This window comes from Biomphalaria glabrata, chromosome 2 (genome assembly GCF_947242115.1).
Source record: "Biomphalaria glabrata chromosome 2, xgBioGlab47.1, whole genome shotgun sequence".
Classification (NCBI taxonomy): domain Eukaryota; kingdom Metazoa; phylum Mollusca; class Gastropoda; family Planorbidae; genus Biomphalaria; species Biomphalaria glabrata.
Window position 1 is genome coordinate 44,895,313 of NC_074712.1, and position 16,692 is coordinate 44,912,004.

Sequence of the window (16,692 nt, forward strand, 5' to 3'; positions counted from 1 at the left end):
AAAACCTTCTACCAGGGGGTTTTGAGTTTAAATCCCCCTATCAGGGGGTTTTGAGATTTAAAAAAACCCTATCAGGGGGTTTTGAGATACAAATCCCTCTACCAGGGGGCTTTGAGTTTAAAAAACCCATACAGAGGGTTTTGAATTTTAAATCCCCTACCAGAGGTTTTTGCAGTTAAATCCCCCTCTTCTATAAAACAAAACAAAAAAAAAATGCAAAAAACAATCCCCAAATTCCAACAGCACAGTTGAGGAAGATTTTGATTTTAAACCCCCCTCCAAAATTTACGATAAACCCCATCTTCAATATAAAAAAAGCAAATTACACACTCAAAATTCTATGAGCGTAGCCAAAGGGGTTTTGAGTTTAAACCCCCCCCCCCTCCAGTTGGGGTTTGAAGCTAAAAAGTACCTCTTCAATATAAAAAAAAGCAAATTACACACTATAAAATCTGAGCGTAGCCAAAGGGGTTTTGAGTTTAAATCCCCCTCCTCCAGATGGCTTTTTCTTTAAAGTTTAAAACCCCTCCAGATGGTTTTGAGTTTAAAATTCCCATACAGAGCGTTTAGAGTTGAAAATCTCTCTCTTCAATATTATTTTAAAGCAAACTACAGTCACCAAATTCTAAGATCGTAGCTAAATGGGGTTTTGAATTAAAAACAAAACAAAAAAACTCCAGAGATTTCTTAGTTTAAAACCCCTCAACAGATAATTTGACGAAAAAACTTTCCTTTTCGATATAAAATCTAAAGCGAAATACAGGCATGTAATTCCAAGAGCGTAGTCAAGAAAGGTTACAAATTTCTACCAGTGGCTTGGGCTCCATTAATAAAGTGTGAATAGTCTTCTGCCGAAATTGAAAATCATTAAATGTCTCAACAAAGATGGCTAAGACAGATTTTAGGAGTCAGTCATAGAGATCTGGTCTAAATCAAAGAAATCATATGCCGAACTGGGAGTCGAATCCTTAGTAAGGTTGTGACAGAGCGTCGCATGAGGTTTTGCGGGACATGTTCTCACACAAAATGAATTACGCAAAATAAGAGTTGCGGAAACAGCTTGCCGGAAAATGCGCCCAACGGCGCGAGAGGGTCTAAGTCAGTAAGAATAGCACATTAGGTTTTTGAAATAAAACTTTTTAATAGCAAGATAATGCACTGTAGATACCTCAGAATATGCATTTTGTTGGCTTTCAATACCAGAAATAGTGCTCGGCGGCGGGGCTTCGCCCCGCGCTGGGGGAGCGCTGCGAACTCCCCCAGACCCCATTGCTAGCAAGGGCGGGGAGTCTACAATAAACAATAAACGTCTTCCGAAAGGGTCAGAATGTAATAAAGATTAATTATGTACACACACACACACACATATATATATATATAAATTTTCCGCGGGTGGGGGGGGGCGATTCCCCCCGCCCCCAAAACCCTCCCCAAAAAAAAATCCTGGCTACGCCCATGGCTGACACATTGGTTATTGTGTTGGCTTAAGAAGGCTTGAGACCTCGAGTTCGAGTTATTATTGTTAGTTTAGATCTATTACAATTTTAATTACGTGACTGATCCAAATATGCAAACTAATTGATACAACTACACTTAATATAAACTTTGTTTTTTGTTTTTTTTTGTTTTTTAATTTTTTTTAAAAAATATTATCTTGTTTAACTTTATAACGAAATAATAACATTTGTGATCATCAAATGTAGGCATTTATGTGAATGTCAAAAAAAAGACACTTATATCTACTGTATTCTTTATTCTCCATAGTGTACGTAGCCTACATGTGAAGTTTGTTAGAAGCCAATTATTTGTTCACAATTGTTGCAACTAGACTTGTAAGTCAATGCTGTTTATTGTTAGTCCTTGTAGTATGTATCTATTGTGCCAAGTACAATTCAACATAACTCTTATCACTGTCACTTTTGCTAGATGGTGATGATTCATTGAGGTCTTGTCATGCCAGGTAAGTGTCAGTTTTCTCTTGCAGTTGTACACTTTTGGCCCAACCCTCCACAGGATTGATTTCCCTTTGTGTACTCGGGCCACTGCATCTTCCCAGCACCTTTGAGATTATGAGTTGTTTTCTCTTTTCTGAACCATTATGATAGGCAAAGATGGAGCTCATTCAATTCACACAAGTAACTGAGCGAGTTATCCAACAAGCAATAAAAGATTGACCTCAACCTTGGAGAATAGTTGCCTCGTGTAGAACAAACTCAGACATTAGACGATAGCATTACAGACTTGTCTGGCCTGGTGCCAACATCTCAACACGGTATAGTGTTTGTCATAGTTCTCTCTACATTTTGTGTTTTATGTTTGAACTTAATGAAAAACACCAGGGATCTCCACGAAAATTCTTTAAGAACAGGCTGGTAGTTTCAAATAAAAATCTACTTCTTTTTCTTAACTTTTTTACTTTTCACTACAATTTTATTTTAATTTCCCCCCTCCCCCCTTTACTTTATTACTACTCTCTTCAAGTCAGTTGAAGTCTAAAGTTTTACGAAGAATTTTTATAGATCCTTCACTACCCCACACATACACGCACACCAAGCCAAGTAAAAGTTAATGAACACTGCACATTATTTTGATTAGCTTGCAAACATTGACTGCCTAGATCCACAGTGACCGACCATGAACTTTTACACCCATAGCCATCCTCAGTTACTCCTATATCGCCATAAGCTTCAATTGAATTAAGACACACGAGTTTTTCATGTAAGTTTGAAGTAAATTATGTACAGGTTTGTCTTGAATCAAAAGTTTCAAACCTATTACTGAGGTAGAGCTGTTGCAAGACGCTTTGATCTTTCTAAACAGCACTCTTTCACCCCCTTCGTTATATGCTGCCAAATCAAGGGCGTAGCTGACCGAAAAGTCGTGAGACCTGAAGTCTGAAAGCGCCTCACTCTACCAGAGTAATTGAATTATTTTATTGGTCTATTTTTTTAAAATAACGGACAATGTAGGGTAGGTCTAACTTTTAATTTTAGCCCCTTGTGAAGAGAGATAATCAATTCGCCACTCATCTAAAGGTCGCAAGCAAGCAGTCATTGTTCGGGAACTACAATCAAGTTTCTACAGTTTGTTTGACAGTATTTCTAAAATATCATCCACTACAAGAGCTTAACAAATGGAACAATCTTCTCATCCAGCAAGACACAGCCCTAGAAATATTTCATATTTGTCTGATGATGGGTAAAAAAATAAGAAAAATTGTTACAGCTCTTGGAACTTTCATGTTTTGTTACACAGCCTTGGGAGAAAGGAGGGGGGATCTTAATTTCAATGTTGTAATATCAGAATGATTGATAGTTCGTTTACTCCAGTCGACACTCCGGCTCAAGGGGGGGGGGGAGGTAGAGTGGTAATGAGATGCGCTGATGCAGGTGGAGGATTTGCTTCAATATTTGTTGTGACTGATACGTACAGAGTGTTACCGTTGGAAGGTATGAACACCGAAACGTTAGAGCAGAAGGAGATAGATCAACCGGTAATTCCCGTAGCACGCGCGCGCTGATGCACGCGGATAAATATGATCCAGCGTGCACGTGTGTTTTGAGCTAATCGTCTTTACCTAAACGTCTGCAACATACACACACACACACACGAGCAGAGATTACAAACAAACATTGTTTTGTTATGATGCTAGACAATCAGCGTTGACTCATGCTATTACGGCGTAATGTAAACTTAGGCATTGGAGAGTACGACTACTTTAGGGTATTCGAATTTAAAGAACTATTGGACTTTTCATCTATAGCGGATAACTGTAAATGGTTGGCGTACAGAATAAGGCTTGTCAAGTCCGAAGATTAATGAGGAGTTCAGTATTTCACGTGGCTACGCAGTCCCAGTTTCGACCTACATATTTTGCTACATCCAGCGTAGACATAACCATTTTCCGCTGATGGTCAATTTATGTTCTCTTTTTGCCGTGTACGTCTGTCATCGACAGTGGATTTTCTTTTAGTCTCGACTCTGTATCGCGCGGTCTTTGTAATACATCTCCAGCTGTCACGTTCGGAAGTCGCCTGCTGCCAGGTGCTCCCTTCTATTTGAGTTAAAGCAAGTTGACACCTAAGCGTGTCCTTAAAGTGTTTCCGTGAGGCACTTCTGTTAGACCGACCACATTTCAGCTCACCAAAAAAAAGACGTTGCCTTTAGCATACTGTCGTCCCCCATACGGGAAAGGTTCCCTGCCCAGCGTAGGTGTTGAACTGTAAGCTGTCCCCCTATACTATCCATACCGGCATTTGCAAGAACATCGCTTTTTGTAGCGTGGTCTTGCCTTCGTATGTTCATAATGGAACACAGCCATCTTTGGTGAAAGCGTTCGAGAAGTTTTAGTTGCGTTCTGTCTCAGATCGGTATAAAATGGTTGAGAGAATTACAACTGGGTAGAAGCTGATTTTTGTAGGTAGACGAAGCGATTTATTTCTCTACACTCTCTCTTGGAGGCACACAAACGCTCACTGACTTTAACCAGACGGTTATTGACTTCCCTCAAAAGTGATGCGCCATTTGATACTGTTATAGCCAGATAGGTTGGAAAGTGGTTCACCCCAGAACATAGTGTTGACAAGCTAGGCCATTTAAAAAAATATGCGATTCATTTTGTACACGTTCTAGCACTGAACTTTTGGCTCGTAGGATTAAGAATCGAACATGTATCGTGACAATTCCCAATACTTAGGACTGATTCTCATATAAGAACTTTTTGTGCTAAATTCGGAACAGCACAGCGATTCTAGAGCTTCACGTTCCAACTTCAACTCAAGACACTTTCGCTCAGACTTTTAGCAAATGCCTAGATGTTATAAGAAATGAAAAACTGTCATGGAATCCCATATTGATGACACTATCAAAAAAATCAAACAAAGCATTAGGGTTTATTTAAAGAAATTTATATAAATGAAATAATAAAAAAAATGTTATTTAACCCCTCAACTCAAGAAAACATAAAGAAACTGGAACAGACACAAAATAGAGCAGTGAGATTTATAACAAACGAATATTCACATTTGACTAGAGTAACAACTTTAGTAAAATCACTTAATTTAGAAAGCTTTCAGGATAGAAGTCTTACAAGTAAAGTAGCAATTATACATAAAACACTGAACCATAAACTTCAAATACAAAAACAAAATTTAATAAAATACTCAGAAAGACACAAAATTAAAAGGCACATTCCTCGTTCCATATGCTAGAACAAATGTGTACAAATGCTCATTCTTCCCTAGTGCTATTAAAGCATGGAATGGGTTACTTGAGCTAGCCAGGAAAACCTGTGACTTGGCAGAATTTAGGTCATTGGTTAATAAGCATGACTAAATGCATGACGCGTAGGACGTAATCATCTTCTTTTTTGAAGTAACGTCTGTATTATATAAGATAAGAGAAACAATAATCGTCTAAGATGCGCACACCAAGTTGAGAGCCCATTTATATTTTACTTTATTTTATTATTTATTTTATTTTGTCTTCTTTTGCAAACATTATTAACTTCTTAAATAAATAGTTCTATGCCTTGCACTTAAATACAAAAAAGTATTTATTATGAGCGAATTTATATTTAATAACCCCGTATTTCCCTACATTTTTCTACGATTCTACATAGTTAAAAAATCAATTCTAATTGTAGATCTCTATATATTATCATACATGGAGTCTAATGCAGGAAAAAAATATGTACAAATCGGGTTAAAAACACAACTTGGCAATGATCGAAGGAATGCACTCAGCAGTAGTGACCTTTGAACTAAGACAAACGTTTCAAATCTTGCTCTCAACAGTTTGTGGAAACAAACCGAATTTCTTGATTAAACATTTAGCAGCATTTGATGACTGCTTTCATCCATGATGTAACAGAAAACTCATTTTTCCCCTACAGTTTAAAAAGAACTATTAGGCCTTTGTTTAGATCATTCGGGAAGAGATATTTCAAGACAAGCCTAAAGACTCCTGGATTAGTTTTAAAACTTCGTTCGATTAACAGACTGAATAATATTTAGAAGGAGCTTTCTGCGAGGCTATTTGTTTGTATAAATATTTACCAAACGACAAATACAAAAAAACAAATGTCTCGTTCTCTGCACGTGCTCTTGAATCGAAAACATCAACTCTGAGAATTACAAAATCTGCACTTGCTGGAGTGGGTGGAAAGGTGCGTTAATGCAAGCGAGGTATGTACTACTAGCATCTCGAACTTAATTAAGTGAAAGTCTCAGTGATACTAACATAGTACAGGTTCTTTATTGTTTTTGTCTTTGTACGTTTGTGTTTCTGTGGTGTGTTTCATATTCATAGGTTATGGAAAAAAAACTTAAATTATAAAGTAAAAAAAAAACTATTAAAATGTTAATGAAACTATAAGCCATTGCAAAGAAGAGAGGTAGCCAATAAATATGTCAAACATGTCACTAAATTAAACAAGTAACACATAAAAATAATATTTTTTTTAATGAATTCCTTCTTTATCAAGCAGATGGTTATTTTTCAATCTATTTATTAATCGTAATGCTTCAATATTGCAAGAAGTCTCTACAGTGGTCTTGGTCAAGCACGTTCTTCTATAACAGTCCAGCTAATTATTTCTACATAAGACAGTGCTCAAAATGGTCTATTTATTTCTTCAACTCTTTACTGAATACAAAAAAAAACATTGGAGTCGAGGGTGGGAATTCCCTCTGAAAGCGTTTTTCAAATAGCCAAATTTAATTTTAAGATAATTATATTTTGAAAAATTATAATGGTCAAACCAGAGTTTAAACTTTGTGGCCAATTAGTTTGTTTTTTTTTGCTCATAAAATGTCCCATTTCTAGGAAAATCGCTAGAGCCGTTTTCGAAATGCACATTTATATTTTGAAATCAGCAGCAAGCACAGAAAGTTGTAAAAGTGGATTGTGTACAGACTCGTGTGTATCTCGAGTGCATGGTGGGATTGATTTGTATTCTAGGTGCACAACTCCGCACAACCATTATGTGTATTTATATATGTACGTACGTATATGTGTGCGTGTGTGTGTATGTGTGTTGACATTGTTGGTGGAGATCTATGCATACTTATTTTTTTTTTATCCTTGCTCGAGAAGCTGCTCAGTTCTCATAGTTTGATGACTTGAGATGTTATTGTTTGTTTAATGAAGTTAATTCATTTATTTATTCTTCGCCAGTTTATTCACGTTTTCGAGACCAAGTTAAAAAAAAAAAGAAATACTTTCGTATATGTCTCAAATTTGTTATCAAGATCTACGGAATATCATAGCATCCATCTTTTTCTAAGAGATCACTGACTCGTTCATTATGTTAACCATCAGTAAACATTTGCAGTTCTCAGTGGCTTAAGTCTGGTTTTTTTTTTTTTTTAGGTAAATTTGAGGTCTGTGTAAGATTTAATCTAGGGATTGATGTGACGTTAGCCAGTAATGAAATAATCAGATTTAGTGAATGGCGAATGGACTCAACAAACTGTATATATCGAATTGTAATTACAAAGAAAATGTAAGGTATCAATCTGGCAAGGTATCAAGTTTTAGTGTGTCTGTGTGTGAGTGGGAGTGGGGATTTTTAGTGTTAGAAAGTTGTATCAAAGGATTGTACAAGGGTTGGGTTATGAGGAGAATTCATTCAGAGTAACTGAGAATGGTTGTAAGTGTGGCGTGTTAGTGTGTGTATGTGGCGAGAGCTTCTGTGGCATGTTTCTATGGTGTATATTTAAGTTTTTGTGATGTTGGTGTCGTGTGTGTGTGTGGTATATATGGCATGTTTGTTCCGGTGTGTCTTGTTACATGTGTGTTGCATATATATTTTTACGTGCTTATGTGCATGTTTTAGTTTATCCTTGCTAGTTATTGTTCATGTATACTGCACCAAACAGTCTTCTAGATATACACCGTGTTTGAAAAACTAAACAAAAACAAAAAACAAATAGTGGGGAAGGGGCGAGCAAGGTGAGTTAACAGCAAAATATTTATCAGATGTATCATTAAAAAACTTAGAGCTACATAAATCATACATCAAGAGAGGTCAGATAAAATTCCGTTTAAAAAAAAAGATGAAAGCTACGCTCCTGCTATAAAATGCTTATTGTTATATTTTCTTCGAGTCTATGTTTTGACGATGTCTATTAAAACAAAGAGTAAACTTCAAAGTTGAGCAACGCCGTTAAAATAAAAGACTTTTGTAGAAACAAAGATGGATTACTGCAGTACATCGTTACATAGTGGACTGCAGCTTGTGATCTGTCTATTTGGTCGTTATTTTCTTGTACTTTAATTCCTTTCTCAGATCTCTTCATCTTTCTTTCTTCTAGTTATGTATGGTTTATATTTTATTCCATACTAAGACATTGACTTCAAGTCAGACGACTAAGGACGATAGCGCCTTGTTTGACGTGACTATGAAAACCCTGCTACGGCAAAACATATTTGGTAAGTGAAGACTTTATCTGCTAGAGCTCACCTCAAGGTCTCCTTTCGTTGCCTACTCTGCTAGAGCTCACCTCAAGGTCTCCTTTCGTTGCCTACTCTGCTAGAGCTCACCTCAAAGGTCGCCTTTCGTTGCCTACTCTGCTAGAGCTCACCTCAAGGTCTCATTTCGTTGCCTACTCTGCTAGAGCTCACCTCAAAGGTCGCCTTTCGTTGCCTACTCTGCTAGAGCTCACCTCAAAGGTCGCCTTTCGTTGCCTACTCTGCTAGAGCTCACCTCAAAGGTCGCCTTTCGTTGCCTACTCTGCTAGAGCTCACCTCAAAGGTCGCCTTTCGTTGCCTACTCTGCTAGAGCTCACCTCAAGGTCGCCTTTCGTTGCCTACTCTGCTAGAGCTCACCTCAAAGGTCGCCTTTCGTTGCCTACTCTGCTTGAGCTCACCTCAAGGTCTCATTTCGTTGCCTACTCTGCTAGAGCTCACCTCAAGGTCTCCTTTCGTTGCCTACTCTGCTAGAGCTCACCTCAAGGTCTCATTTCGTTGCCTACTCTGCTAGAGCTCACCTCAAGGTCGCCTTTCGTTGCCTACTCTGCTTTTCTCCTACGGAATCTTTTTTTCTTTAAAGTCTGAAATTTTTGTACCACGAACTAGTTTTTCGCTTGCCCCCCTTTCAGAAGCGTTTACAACAAAGTCTGCTCTCCATAGTCCGCTATTTAAAGTTCGCGATCTCCGATGTAGATTTTCTTTAGCATGTTGTCATCCTCTATTCACGGCGGATATCTTCTCCACTAAGCGTCATAGTCGAACTTTAAGTATTAAATATATTATCAAATATATTGCAAAATATATCAAATAGTTAATGTATTAGGTAAAACATACTTTTTAGTGCCTTCACAACTCTATCTATATCTTATACAGTATACATAAATGGCAAGCACTCTCTATGTTCTACTCTTTGTGCTCTCAATCTACTCACCTGAAAAGTCCACCTTGCCGTCTTTGTTCTTATCAATGTCGTCAATCAGTTCGTCCAGTTCCTGGTCTGTCATCTGAACTTGGGACTGTAATCTCTTGAGGATGCCCCTGAGGTCCTCACAGGGTATGGCTCCCTTTCTGTTGTCGTCCAGGATCCTGAACATTTCTTTGTAGCATGTCTCCTCGTCTTTGTCTTTCAAGATGTGAGACAGCTGAGAGAAGAACTCGTCGAAAAAGTCAACATTGGCGTTGGGGCTTTCATCTAGATGCGAGAAGACACACATGTGATAGAATAATATTTTATATAGAGTCGTTAACAAACCAAATGTAGGCTCAAGACGCTATGATTACGTAACAAACATAAACACAAGAGGTAAAATGACAAACTTTAAAAATCTAAACAAGTATTTAGCTGACATGTCTTAATGTTCTTCTTGACTGAAGTGAATGAAGCATATTGTCTGATAGTAATGGGAGCGAGTTCCAAACATTTGGTTCATGCACTGAAAAAGACCGTTAATCGTAATTTTTTATGGAGAATCTAGGCACAACTGCCGCACAACTAGTAGCGTTAAGTCCATGTAGCTCTGGCTCTCCGAGGGACCGATCTGTTCACTTAAGTAGAAGGGCAGTTCTTTGTTGAAGATGCACTGATAACAAAGTGTCTATTGTATTGCATACTTTATACAGATCATGAAGGGGGAGTTCTTATTTGAAATTTTCAATACATCATATGTATTAAGAATAATTAATTAAAAAATACGGAAGCTTAATCATAAAAGAATATAATTACGTCCTAGTAAGCCTATCCATCTGTTATTCCATTCGTGAATGTAAAATAGAGAGACTTAAACTATGCTAAGCCAATAGTTTTCCTGGCTGATTCAGGGAAGAAGGAGCACTTGCACGAATATGTCCTAACACATGGAATAAGAAACGTGCCTTAATCTTTGTGTCTCTCGAAGTATATTATTAGTTTTTTTTTTATTTGTAAGTTACATTTCAGAGATTATATATAGAATAATTGAACAGTTTTTTTCTTTCAAAGAGTAAGATATATATGCAATGATTTTATAACTTTTTGAACTTGGTACAAATACTCTTGATAGAAGTGAGAAGACATTATAAAGAAGAAATAAGAAGGACGTGAACTGAAGAGATTTGGTCAGTAAGTAAATGCTGCTTAGGGATAAGTTTTTCTTCCTTTTATTTAATGCTGCTTAGGGATAAGTTTTTCTTCCTTTTATTTAATGCTGCTTAGGGATAAGTTTCTCTTCCTTTTATTTAATGCTGCTTAGGGATAAGTTTTTCTTTTATTTAATGCTGCTTAGGGATAAGTTTTTCTTCCTTTTATTTAATGCTGCTTAGGGATAAGTTTCTCTTCCTTTTATTTAATGCTGCTTAGGGATAAGTTTTTCTTCCTTTTATTTAATGCTGCTTAGGGATAAGTTTTTCTTCCTTTTATTTAATGCTGCTTAGGGATAAGTTTCTCTTCCTTTTATTTAATGCTGCTTAGGGATAAGTTTTTCTTCCTTTTATTTAATGTAGTGTATGAATTCCCCCCCCCCCCAGGTAGCAACCTCTTTATTTCTATGTTCTAAGCCAGTGACAATCAAAGCTATAAATGCCATCATAAATCTAACATTACTATCAATCAGCACGCTAAAATTTAGAAATTAGATCACATGATAATGTATTTGATTGTTGTTCTTCTTTGGGTTCGTTTAAGCGTAGAACTTGAGTTTTTTAATACTTTAACTGACAATTATTACCCAAATAATGAAATTCCTTTATTATAATTTATTTAAAAAAAAAAAGCTTTTTAAAAATGTTTATAGCTTATATGCTATAAAATATGCATCATTTCTAAAAACCTTGTTGACAAAAGATGATAATTGCGCAGTTAAATTAGATGCACTGCTTTTAAAGCTAACTTTACCTAGCGTGCGTTGACTTTATGTTTTGAAATTAAAAAAAAAATAATTCACAATTAATATGTAAAAAAAAATTCGCTACACATTAAATCCTTTTATTGTCAACAAAAAAATCATCATAACAGTTCTTACATTTTTAATATATAAATACACAACCAAAACAAACACAAGCAATAGGAAAAATAATACTTTAAAAAAACAAAGCTTATCTAAGGGAAAGAACTCTAATTACTGCCATTTATCTTAAAATCTCAAAGTTTAGCTCCCTTTCTGCTATATAAAACAAAATTAATTAATTATAACTAAATGATAAACTAATTGGTTAATTTTTGGATTGATTCGTGTAATGCAAAACTTGATAGGAGAATGGGAAGTGGGAAGAGGAAACGTGTCAAAACGTAAAAAGGGAGTTAAATCCTTCTATACATCCACATCTCTCATCAGGTAGCATTAGTTCCCATTATTTCGATATTACACAAAATAATTAATCATCAATGCTAATTAACTAACTGGTAATTTTTTTTATTGATTCATGTCTTGTCAAAGAATAATTGTGCAAAGTTTTAACTTGATTCGAGAATGGGATATGGCAGAGAAAAAAACATGTTCAAACTTTTTACCAGACAGAGATATAGACAGACAGTCAAACAGACAGAGTGAGTTGCTATAATCAATATTCACGTTGTTGATTGTAAATGAAGAAAACTAAAAGTTCACTAGTAAAGTTTGATTTAGTTTCACATCAAATGTAACCATTAGAATAAGATAGATGCATTTTGTTACCTCAGAAATACAATTATTACTTTACATATTCAAAATAGCTATTTATCTTGAATTAAAAGTAGATTTATTTTTAACTACCAGTTACTAGGTTATTATCAATAAGTCTTTGAGGTTTATGCAGGTAGACTTATCGGAGAATAATCTGACGTATTGGTTAGACACAGAACTATTCTTTCTAGTGCTCGAATTTACGCGAAATATGCAGTGTACAAATATTTTTAAAATGTTGTCAACTAATGTCAACCCTCTCAACACATCAAGATATTCTGAAATGGAATTTCTCTTCCTCTTCCTCCTTTTTTATATGTTAATATAATGACGTACTGATCTTTTTGTCGCCATTCCTGGCAAGCTCGGGCACCAGGCCCCATGTTCTCCCAACTAGTCCCAACGGCCACTCTGGTCGTAGATTAAACGCTAAAGACGCGCTAGAACTATTTACTGCTTTCTTTATCCTTAAAAAAATCATGAGTGAAACAAAAATGTTTATTGTCTGTAAAATTGAAATGGTCCCGAGATCGTGTCTGCTCACTGTCCTCCCCACCCCCCCTCTCCAGGACTTGCAGGAGGCTTAAGCTTCATTCTTATGATGGGACGTCTTTCATACACTACATATTACATACACTACATACACTACATACACTACATACACTACATAAACTACATACACTACATAAACTACATACACTACATACACTACATAAACTACATAAACTACATACACTACATACACTACATAAACTACATACACTACATACACTACATAAACTACATACACTACATAAACTACATAAACTACATACACTACATACACTACATACACTACATACATACACTACACAAACTACATACACTACATAAACTACATACACTACATACATACACTACATACACTACATACACTACATAAACTACATACACTACATACATACACTACATACACTACATACACTACATAAACTACATATACTACATACACTACATAAACTACATACACTACATAAACTACATACACTATATACACTACATACACTACATCTACATACATACACTTACACTACATAAACTACATACACTACATACACTATATACAATATCTATTTTTTTCTCATTCTAATGAAGAGACTGAGTGCAAGACCAAAGGAAATTGAAATGCTAAAAAAAAAAAAAAAAATGGATAAAAAAGAATTGACCCAGTTATTTTTTTTTCCTTTTGATCTTGCAGACGATATGGGTAATTTTGTTAGCAAAAAGAACTACCAACGAGTAAGCAGAAAAAGGTGAATAGTATCATTAGTCTGAATTTTTATCAATGGGGAAGCTCCATGGTAATGGTAGACACTTCAGCTTAAAAACTGCCTGATGAAACAAGCAACAAACTGAATGTTCCAAAACAAATGTGTCACAAAATTTTATTTATTGGTGACATTAAAAAGTTTTTTTTTTTTTAGCAAGGAATGAAACAAAGATAAAAATTAGGACACTATATGTTTCAGTGAGACCACAGAGACACATTGACACACAAGACACAGAGTTAGAAAAATAGAGAGTGAAGAGATTTAAAAAAAAAAAAAGAAAAAAAAAAGATTCTACATCTCTGTTTTAAAAACAAATAAATAACATATTGCAGAGAAGAGAGAGTGTAGAGACTCATACAATGTGTAGCTATCAAGACGTTGTTCTATGAGAGAGAGGGGGGAAGGTGGGAATGTGGAAAACGAAGAAGAAAAAAAAAAGAGCGACAGACGTGAAAACGCCTTGTACACATTTATCGAGATGAAGATAAAAGCCGCTAAGATTCCATTGCAAGCTATTTACAGCTAACTAGCTCATCAAGAAAGCCAAGGAAAAAAACAACAGACATTTACACTATGCCACACTAAGCAGCATTAGGGGGTGTAATACCACTCACCTGTGTACACTGAAGGTCAAATGTATACCAGTACACTTTTTAGGGACGGTATAACAGTGTGTCTACTTCTAGTTATTCAATGTATAGATTGTAGAAATATAAAAAAGACAATTATCAAATCAAGATAGAAACAGAAAAAGAGATATGACCTGTCGTGGTGTCGTGGTGTCAGTCACTTGTAGCTCTAGTCAGAAACGTCTTTATTCATTTCAAGGCGGAGACCGATCCCTACCTACAGCATAGTGTGTAGTATCGTGACACGACTAGTAGCAAACAGTAATATCCCTACACTACAACAGGCAGTTTTATCTCGAAAACACAGTAAGTACCAGCCAGTCTCGTCTCAATATACAGGCTTTAAGTTTACAGTTACTATACTACCTTTTATATGGTTGGAGTTACTTGCTTAGTAATACCAGATTAAAACATTCGTCGAAGTATAAATCTAACTTAGATAAAGAGCAATGGATTTCTTGTTGTCAAAAAAAAATTATGAGAAGAAACCCAAAACAAGAAATGATTTGAAAGATTACATTCATCTCACAGCCACCGAAGTGGATGAAGATTGGACTTTGTGTCGCTCTCTGTGTCAGAGTGTCCTGGAGACATTGGAAGAATGTGGCAATGTTGTAGGAGGATATTTCGAGAATCTGAGAGTTTAAATTGTTTTTGTTTATGTTAACAGTTATAACGAATTAGCCGCTGTTCTAGTGTCAAATTTTCAAATAAATAGTCTAGTTAGATAACTGTAAACCTACTTTTGATTGTAGTATTATCCTTACAACATTTGTACTGTCTATCTGAGCAACATCACCTCTACAAGACCAGGACTAGACAACATCACCTCAACAAGACCAAGACTAGACAACATCACCTCTACAAGACCAGGACTAGATAACATCACCTCTACAAGACCAAGACTAGACAACATCACCTCTACAAGACCAGGACTAGACAACATCACCTCTACAACACCAGGACTAGACAACATCACCTCTACAACACCAGGACTAGATAACATCACCTCTACAATACCAGGACTAGACAACATCACTTCTACAAGACCAAGACTAGATAACATCACCTCTACAAGACCAGGACTAGACAACATCACCTCTACAAGACCAGGACTAGAAAACATCACCTCTACAACACCAGGACTAGACAACATCACCTCTACAAGACCAGGACTAGACAACATCACCTCTACAAGACCAGGACTAGACAACATCCCCTCTACAAGACCAGGACTAGACAACATCACCTCTACATGACCAGGACTAGAAAACATCACCTCTACAAGACCAGGACTAGAAAACATCACCTCTACAAGACCAGGACTAGACAACATCACCTCTATAAGACCAGGACTAGACAACATCACCTCTACAACACTAGGACTAGACAACACCTTCCCAACAGCAAGCTAATGACAGACAGTGTCATGTTGTGTCATCAGAGTTTATCAGCTTGAACTTCAAGAAATGAGTTGCGCCTTGTTGTGTCATCAGAGTTTATCAGCTTGAACTTCAAGAAATGAGTTGCGTCATGTTGTGTCATCAGAGTTTATCAGCTTTAACTTCAAGAAATGAGTTGCGCCTTGTTGTGTCATCAGAGTTTATCAGCTTGAACTTCAAGAAATGAGTTGCGCCTTGTTGTGTCATCAGAGTTTATCAGCTTGAACTTCAAGAAATGAGTTGCGTCATGTTGTGTCATCAGAGTTTATCAGCTTTAACTTCAAGAAATGAGTTGCGCCTTGTTGTGTCATCAGAGTTTATCAGCTTGAACTTCAAGAAATGAGTTGCGTCATGTTGTGTCATCAGAGTTTATCAGCTTGAACTTCAAGAAATGAGTTGCGTCATGTTGTGTCATCAGAGTTTATCAGCTTGAACTTCAAGAAATGAGTTGCGTCATTAAAGTTTATAAGCTTGAACTTCAAGAAATGAGTTGCGTCATTAAAGTTTATAAGCTTGAACTTCAAGAAATGAGTTGCGTCATGTTGTGTCATCAGAGTTTATCAGCTTGAACTTCAAGAAATGAGTTGCGCCTTGTTGTGTCATCAGAGTTTATCAGCTTGAACTTCAAGAAATGAGTTGCGTCATGTTGTGTCATCAGAGTTTATCAGCTTGAACTTCAAGAAATGAGTTGCGCCTTGTTGTGTCATCAGAGTTTATCAGCTTGAACTTCAAGAAATGAGTTGCGTCATGTTGTGTCATCAGAGTTTATCAGCTTGAACTTCAAGAAATGAGTTGCGTCATGTTGTGTCATCAGAGTTTATCAGCTTGAACTTCAAGAAATGAGTTGCGTCTTGTTGTGTCATCAGAGTTTATCAGCTTGAACTTCAAGAAATGAGTTGCGTCATGTTGTGTCATCAGAGTTTATCAGCTTGAACTTCAAGAAATGAGTTGCGTCTTGTTGTGTCATCAGAGTTTATCAGCTTGAACTTCAAGAAATGAGTTGCGTCATGTTGTGTCATCAGAGTTTATCAGCTTGAACTTCAAGAAATGAGTTGCGTCATTAAAGTTTATAAGCTTGAACTTCAAGAAATGAGTTGCGTCATTAAAGTTTATAAGCTTGAACTTCAAGAAATGAGTTGCGTCATTAAAGTTTATAAGCTTGAACTTCAAGAAATGAGTTGCGTCATTAGAGTTTATCAGCTTG

The 16,692-nt window shown here is 36.3% G+C and overlaps 1 protein-coding gene across 2 annotated transcripts in view; it reads right to left on the reverse strand.

Annotated features, from left to right (window-relative positions):
• LOC106056341 (20 kDa calcium-binding protein-like) overlaps positions 1-16,692 on the reverse strand; it is a 32,957-nt gene that overhangs the window by 4,792 nt on the left and 11,473 nt on the right. For both annotated transcript variants that reach the window (XM_013213050.2, XM_013213040.2), the window contains exon 2: positions 9,404-9,664. In XM_013213050.2, the coding sequence (XP_013068504.1) occupies positions 9,404-9,664 (261 nt within the window). The remainder of the gene's footprint in view (positions 1-9,403; positions 9,665-16,692) is intronic.